Source organism: Apis florea, unplaced genomic scaffold (assembly GCF_048593485.1).
Source record: "Apis florea isolate Af1SG1 unplaced genomic scaffold, ASM4859348v1 contig_3203_pilon, whole genome shotgun sequence".
Classification (NCBI taxonomy): Eukaryota; Metazoa; Arthropoda; class Insecta; order Hymenoptera; family Apidae; genus Apis; species Apis florea.
In genome coordinates, this window is record NW_028256723.1 from 1,192,619 (window position 1) to 1,200,113 (window position 7,495).

General features: G+C 19.6%; 2 protein-coding genes across 6 annotated transcripts; one reads left to right on the forward strand and one right to left on the reverse strand.

Moving 5' to 3' along the window:
- Positions 1 to 350: 350 nt before the first annotated feature.
- Positions 351 to 3,507, forward strand: Clc (clathrin light chain). Of its 2 annotated transcripts, XM_003693850.4 has the most exons (7): positions 377 to 539; positions 1,014 to 1,166; positions 1,501 to 1,587; positions 1,672 to 1,761; positions 1,901 to 2,012; positions 2,209 to 2,220; positions 3,120 to 3,507. In XM_003693850.4, exons 2-7 carry the CDS (start codon positions 1,019 to 1,021, stop codon positions 3,298 to 3,300), a joined length of 630 nt encoding a protein of 209 aa, XP_003693898.1. In that variant the 5' UTR covers positions 377 to 539; positions 1,014 to 1,018; the 3' UTR covers positions 3,301 to 3,507. The 2 variants fall into 2 exon arrangements, with proteins under 2 accessions (XP_012342478.1, XP_003693898.1); XM_012487024.3 differs by lacking the exon at positions 2,209 to 2,220 and having other exon boundaries at positions 351 to 539.
- A 132-nt stretch (positions 3,508 to 3,639) lies between these two features.
- Ankle2 (ankyrin repeat and LEM domain-containing protein 2) lies at positions 3,640 to 7,303 on the reverse strand. 4 transcript variants are annotated; one of them, XM_086910860.1, is made up of 11 exons: positions 6,740 to 7,303; positions 6,316 to 6,647; positions 6,168 to 6,225; positions 5,917 to 6,011; positions 5,571 to 5,723; positions 5,289 to 5,515; positions 5,047 to 5,194; positions 4,844 to 4,976; positions 4,653 to 4,758; positions 4,453 to 4,581; positions 3,640 to 3,871 (listed from the first exon to the last, which is right to left on the reverse strand). In XM_086910860.1, the coding sequence occupies exons 1-11, from the start codon at positions 6,873 to 6,875 to the stop codon at positions 3,823 to 3,825; spliced, it is 1,566 nt and encodes a 521-aa protein (XP_086766986.1). In that variant the 5' UTR covers positions 6,876 to 7,303; the 3' UTR covers positions 3,640 to 3,822. The 4 variants fall into 4 exon arrangements, 3 of the variants coding, with proteins under 3 accessions (XP_086766986.1, XP_086766985.1, XP_031772496.1); XM_086910859.1 differs by having other exon boundaries at positions 5,917 to 6,225; positions 6,740 to 6,790; positions 7,236 to 7,290; XR_004224953.2 differs by having other exon boundaries at positions 4,848 to 4,976; positions 5,917 to 6,225; positions 6,740 to 7,299.
- Between the last annotated feature and the right edge of the window lie 192 nt (positions 7,304 to 7,495).

A 7,495-nucleotide genomic window follows, 5' to 3' on the forward strand; every position in this document is an offset into this window, starting at 1 on the left:
TAAAAAAACATGATAAATCTAAATTATTATGAGAAATTAATGAAATAAGTATTTTAAAATATGCCTTAAATTTGTAACTGAATAATAATGACTGAATAATAGTTCAATAACATTAATTGATTTTAAGATATTTTTCAACAATTTTAAAATAAATATTCCATAATAGAATATTTATAAAATATATTTTCTGTTACATGCTATAAAACACAAAATGTAAAAGACTATTATTAATATTAAGAATAAAGTAATATACGTTATTAATTTTGTGTAATATAATATTTTTTTTAATAATTGAAATATTTAAATACTAAAATATTCTTGAACATATTTTTTTTTAATGTTTATAAATTAATGTTAATAAAAAGTTGGTAATACTGATTTCTTTTGCTTTTCCATTACGTTTAATTGTGCGCATGTGTGCGTAATCTAAACTAGTATTGACGTTGACAATTTGCAGTTGATATTATATAGAAATCTAACGAAAAGGTAGTTGTGGGTGTTTCCTAAGATAAAAGTTACACATTCCATATATTATTGAGGTATAAAATTTAATTCAATATTTTTTTGACATTTGTTATTATTAAATAAATGTTTGTATTTCATCTTACTTATTATACATCTAAATATTTTTAATATCTTATACAATCTAATTATATTTTAAATAAATAGATATATATTTTTAGGTTATTTTTATTTATATTATTTGATTGATAAATAAATTAATTTATAATATTTTAATTTAAGCTATAAATACATAATATTAAAATAAAAATGAATGTTTGAAAAATATTAATATGATAGTTTGAATGAAAAAAAAAATTGTATTGTTGTAATATATTTATTTTTTTGTGAAATTGAATAAACAAATAAAATATAATTCAATTTTCTAAAAAATTTTCGAAATAGAATAATTTGTTTTTTTTTATTATATATTTTATTGTATTACAATATTTTATACAAAAAAATATTAATTTGTTTAAAACTTTGTCAATTCATATTGATAATTTTATTAGATATCATGGATGCATTTGGTGATAACTTTGTCAATGAAGAAGTAGATCCAGTTGCAGAATTTGTAGCAAGGGAACAGGATCAATTGGCAGGGTTAGAGAATGAAATTCCATCAGTTTCTATGTCTGTTCCTGCAACAGCACCTAATACAGATGGTAATTATAATTAATATTTTTTATAATTATGATATTATAAAAAATAATCATATTATTTTTAATATTTATATAAAATTATAATATTTAGTTTATATAAATAACAATAGTTATTATTTTATAATCTTTTATATTATTTGGTTTCAAAAATTTTGTTTATATTATTAATAATATTATGAATATATCAAAATTTTTAATAAATAATGTTTTATTCTTGTATAATAATATGTAATTATAAATCATAAATTAAAATTACATTATGTATTTTTATTTAAAAATTTTATAATTTAAATATAATTAAATTTTAGTAAGTAATATGAAATTTTGGAAATTTAAGTTGGTCCAGGTGGTGATGCTGAAGGCAGTTTTGAGATAATAGATGCTATTGGACAACTTCCTGAAACACAAGCACCTTCAATAATAGGTAAATCATATTATATTGTCTTTTTTTAAATCATCTATTTTATTATGAAATATTATATATAGATTTAAAAAAAACTCATTTTAGAAACTGTATCCAAACCTCTGCCAGTAAAAGAAGAACCCGAAAAAATACGAAAATGGAGAGAAGAACAAAAAGCTAGATTAGAAGAAAAAGGTAAAAGATATTTTTGTAATACATTTGATATTATAAAGATACATAAAAAATTTTAATTTACACGTAATAAAATTATAAATTGATATATATTTCAAAATACATATTTACATGGTATTATTATTATATGCAATACATTTAGATGCAGAAGAAGAAAAGAAAAAAGAAGAATGGAGAGAAACTGCAAGAAAAGAATTGGAAGAATGGTATAAACATCATGCAGAAGCAATTAGTAAAACAAAAACTACAAACAGGTAATATTTAAAATTGCTACACTATTCAGTTTTATTTTATATAACATTTTTAATGTTTTTTAAAAATATAACTTTTAATCGCATATTTGTAGATGCAATTAAAAGAGTTTTATTCTGTATAAAATTATAAATATTTTATTTATAATTATAAAATATGTACTACATACAATTATATTATTTTCATTCTGCTTCTTAGGGAATCAGCCAAGTAAGTTACACTATATTTCTTTGCATGTATAATTGCATTGCATTGCTGTATAATATAGCTTGCTTAGGCAGCTTATAAGGCAACTTACAGAATATTAGAAATATTAAATATTTCCATATGTTAGTAACAATCGCTTTTTTTTTATAACAATTGTACATTTTGTGCTTGATGCAATTATACTTGAAATTTCAATGTTTCTAATCATATTATTCAAAAAGCCATGTATTTATTTCCATTAGAATATTTTCATTTATTTCTATTAATAATTAAAAGAATATGTATTATAATATTTTATTATGTTTATATCATTATATTTATGATATAAGTGTTACAATAATTAAATTTTTAACTATTTTGTTATTAATAATATTAAAATGTTTAAATAAATATAAACATATAAATTATATTAAAATTTTTAATTTCTATATTTATTTATTTATTTCTATTTTATCTTTATTCTATACGTGACATTCAATATAATATAATTAGATTTTGATATTTTATTATAGAAAATATTATATTATAGAAAATATTAACATTTTATTTTTTTAGTTATTTTCAAATTATATTTATAAAAATAAATAGCAAAATATCTTTATTTTTTATTATATAAATTATAAAATAAATCTTATTTTATAAAATAATATAAAAGAAATAGTAAATATATGTATATTTGTATCAATTGTTAAATATTATAATAAGTCATTATGATATTAAAATAAAAATTGCTTAAAGAAATTTTTAACATTGCATTGCTACATATGTTATATATAAGAAACGAAAATAGAATTATTCAATACATATACTGCAATGTTATTAGTGCATTTAATGTTTGAGTATCGTCGCATTTAAATTTTTTATACGTTATAGCTTATATAACATAATGGATTTATCTTTAGGAATGCAGAAAAACAATTTGTAGCAGAAGCTGATGAAGTGGAACCAGGAACTGAATGGGAACGTATTGCTAAACTTTGCGATTTTAATCCTAAATCTTCCCGCACTTCAAAAGATGTTTCCCGAATGCGTTCAATTATTTTGCAGTTGAAACAAACTCCACCAGCTCCAGTCAGTCTTTGATTAAATTAACAACTTGGTTTAAAAAAAAAATATATATATATACATATGTGTATATATATATATGTGTGTGTGTATATATATATATACACATACTATCAAGTGAAAAAGTGTATGCAGGTTACAATAATATCATTAAAAAAAAAAGATCATAAAGGATCTGTTAAGTGAGAATGTAATATTATTGTGAATAAAGATTATTAATAGCAATTATACGTATAAATATTAAATTTAAAAAATAAAATGTGTAACATAATTATTAATGCCGATATATAGAAAAATATTAATTTTACCCTTACGTATATATATTTAAATGTAAGTGGTAATTCATAAAATAATATATAAAATTTCCATAAATTATTTTAATTATATATAAAATTTTATGAAAATATATCGTTTTTAGTACAGTAAATAAGTTTTGAAGTATATTAATACTATTTAACAAGTAACTTATTGTGCGTAATATATAAAATTCTTATAGTTTTAATTTTATACATTGTCCAACATCTTGAAATTTTATATCATCTAAAAATTCATGATCAATTTCCTTCTAATTGTTCTCGCATTATTTGTTCTGAAAATAAAAACAAATTAAATTTTAATATATAATAATTAATAGACTATTTTTGTATTTGAGAATCAAAGTAATCCGAGTTCTTTTTTTATTTATATATTTATTATATATTTTTTTTATTTTATTTATAAGTGGGGTAAGAAAACAATAATGATTAAACATTTAAAAAAAAAATCTATTAAATTTATGACTTAAAAATTTATAATTGATAATATGTTTATAGAAATATTGAAGTTATTAACATATGTGAAACTCTTTTTTATTGTTACAAAGAACTTGGATTAATTTGGTTATAAATACTTAAAATTCCAAATTTATATTAAATCTTTTTATTTTAATATAATGTAAATGAATAGTCATTATTCTGATAAAAATAATGTAAAGAATGAAAAAAATGATATAAAATATATAATAAATATAACTAAATTTTGAAAAAAATTATGTTAATCTGATTCTCAAGTACAAAATTAATAAATATGTAATCAAAATAAAAAAAAAAATAATTTATATTATATTATTGTAAAAAAAAAAAGATAATATTAATCATTTCTTATAAATACAAAAGGACAAGAAATTGATACCTATGTAAATCACGTTTCATAGTAAGTTGCATGTCATGTTGCCAGCGATAAATATTTGGATATGTAATGGAATTAAGTAATGTTGACACTGCATTATAAACAGCATAATCCAATTTTGTTGGTACTGGCCTATAAAATAAATAAAGCATTATGTATAGTAATTATAATGTGTAATTTTATATATATATATAATATTTTACCCTTCAAGAAATGTTCCAAAACCTTCTTCTGCATTTTGCATTTCATCATCAGAACTATCTATTGTTAATTGTGGTGATGATGGTGGTGTAAAAAATTCTAATTCATCTAATAGAAAAAAAAATTACTTTAAGTACTTTCTACCACATATATCTATATAAATTTCATTTATTTTAAAATATTCAAAACTTACCTACATTATTTTGATCTTGATTATTTGATGTAAGTAATGACCATGATTGTAACTTATTACATAAATAGTCTATTTCATCAATTTGTAATTTTGTTTTTAGATTTTTGTTTGAATTAATTACATTATTTGAAGTCTGTGAAAAATTGTATAAAAAATGCAACAATTTTAAATTAATTTAAAAATTAAATTAATATATTTTATACCTGATTATAACGAAATAATTGATCTTGAAATTTATGTTCTAAATATTTTTCAAGTTTTATTAAACCTTCTTTAGTACGAAAATCTGCAAAATCATTTAAAAATGGCCAATATTCTTTCCATGATACTTGATATTCTTCTGCTAAGTCTCTAAAAATTGAAATATAATTTTCTTTTTTAAATTTATTAATTAATAATATTTTATATAATTTATATTATAATTTTAAGTCAAAATTTATAATACCTTCCAACTCGTTCAAGACCTTTTTCTGCATCTTGTAATCTCAAAGTTAAATTATTAGTAGGACTATCTATAACATTTGATTCATCATCAGTTTTTTTAATTGGAGTCATACAAAGACGTGGAGGTGTTTTCCACTTTTTTCTGAATTCTAATGCTCTAGATTTTGTCATTGGTCCAGCAAATGCACGTACTTCTAAACGTGGACTAATTGGATCCGTATTTAAACTCTATAAAAATATTATTCATAAAATATGCAATATAAATTAAAATATTTTAACATACCAAAGGACTAGTAGGAGAAAAAGGTTCCCCAATCATTGGCTGTAATGAATTATCATCTGATCTTAATACAGGTACATAATATTGATCTTCCAGTAGCAAACGTATTTCTTTCTTCAATTCTTCATCTTCTTGACACGTTCTACTACAAATTATCTATAATATCAACAAAGATATAATTAAATTAATGTTTTAGATGAAATATACATATAAATATAGAGAATATAAAGAGAAAATAAATTATAAATAAAAAATAAATTTACATTTTTGTACATATATATATATATATATTAAACAAAATTTATAATAATATTCTTTATAGAAAAATATCAAATATTTTATTACGTACATCTATTGGTAGTTGTTTATATTTATTTGGTAATGTTTTTATACAACATGGATATGAAACAAGAACTCGAACTACATTTTTTAAACCAAATTTAACTGCAAAATGTAATGGAGTTTCATTCAATCCCTTATCAGGTGTATTTAAATATAAATCTAATATAATCTGTGCACGATCTACATAACTCTTGCATTCATCACCATAAAGTAACTTTATAAAATCTGTATTTCCAACAGTGTTTAATATTAACTCACACATATCAGGTCTATCTGCTCTAACTGCAATATGTAATGCATTATAGCGGCATCCTTCCTATAATAAATAAATAAATGAAATTTTTAAATAATCTGTATATTAAACAATTTATATATTTCCTAAACATGATTATAAGTTATGATTTACTTGCAGAATTGCAGGTGTATCTCCACTACCAATTAAATATCGTGGATTTCCCCATACTGTATTTTTTACAGCATATAGATCTCCATCTTTAATTAACTTTCTAAAACATACAAGATCTTGAGATCTTGGAGCTTTAAAATTATTTGATTTTTCTTCTATTATAGATATTGTTGTATTTATTGAGGTACTATTTATATTATTTGCTTTTTCAAAACCAGTTTTTGCATATTCTTCAGCTTCTGATCGTATTTTAAATGATTTTAAACGACCAGTCTTAAATTCCTTAATTACTTTTAATGCTTCTGCTTTATCTTGATATACTCGAATATTGTCTATAATATTTAAATAAAAATTATATATTATATTTAAATAATAAATTAAAAAGTTAAACTAGACAAAAAATTATTTATTTTTATATATTTACCTTTAATATTGTTTTCCATTGAAAAATTAAGATTTTCTTCAGGTATATATACTGCATGAAAAATTATTTCATTTAATGTATTAGAATTTCCATGAATCATATGTAATGTTTCTGATATTTGTTCTGTTTCATCCATTTTTTTTCTTTAGTTTTTTTTTATTTTTAATTATTTTTAAATCATATAATTATTTATTGGTTATGTATCATATATGAAAGTGTCAAAAATATATCAAGCTATTGAATTTAACTTGTCTAACTTAATCTTAATAATTCTGTATATAATTTTTTGTTTTCTTTAAATTAACTACAAAATATAAATTTACAAGAAAATAAGAAACTTGTATGATAACTAAATTATTCAAAGCTAAATTTAATTTTCAGATTAGTAAACAATTGAATATAATGTAAAAGGCATTTACATTATGAATATTATATATGAAATTAATAATTTATAATTTTTTTTTATATACAATACAAAATACTTAAAAAAGCATACCAATTCATAATCAACTGTCATTTATAAAGTTAACCAATCCTAAATAGATTCTAGGTCATTGACCAATTAATTTAAATGTAAAATAATTTATACATTTACAAATATTTATTTTAATATTTATTATTTAATATAAAATTGAATTTTAATTTTAATTTTTCTATTAATCATTAATAAATCAATTGAACAATTTAATTTAAAGATTAAATAGCTTAAATAAAGATTAAACACTTATTAAATAATCATTTGATCAAATTTTTTTC

Bases quoted from the DNA above. Each gene is read 5' to 3' on its own strand.
- Clc (XM_003693850.4), top strand. From the start codon at position 1,019: ATGGATGCATTTGGTGATAACTTTGTCAATGAAGAAGTAGATCCAGTT. The intron at 1,167-1,500 runs GTAATTATAATT...TGGAAATTTAAG, and splicing joins AACAGCACCTAATACAGATG to TTGGTCCAGGTGGTGATGCT. The intron at 1,588-1,671 runs GTAAATCATATT...AACTCATTTTAG, and splicing joins ACAAGCACCTTCAATAATAG to AAACTGTATCCAAACCTCTG.
- Ankle2 (XM_031916636.2), bottom strand. From the start codon at position 6,875: ATGGATGAAACAGAACAAATATCAGAAACATTACATATGATTCATGGA. The intron at 5,724-5,916 runs GTACGTAATAAA...TTGATATTATAG, and splicing joins ATAAACAACTACCAATAGAT to ATAATTTGTAGTAGAACGTG. The intron at 5,516-5,570 runs GTATGTTAAAAT...ATATTTTTATAG, and splicing joins TTTCTCCTACTAGTCCTTTG to AGTTTAAATACGGATCCAAT.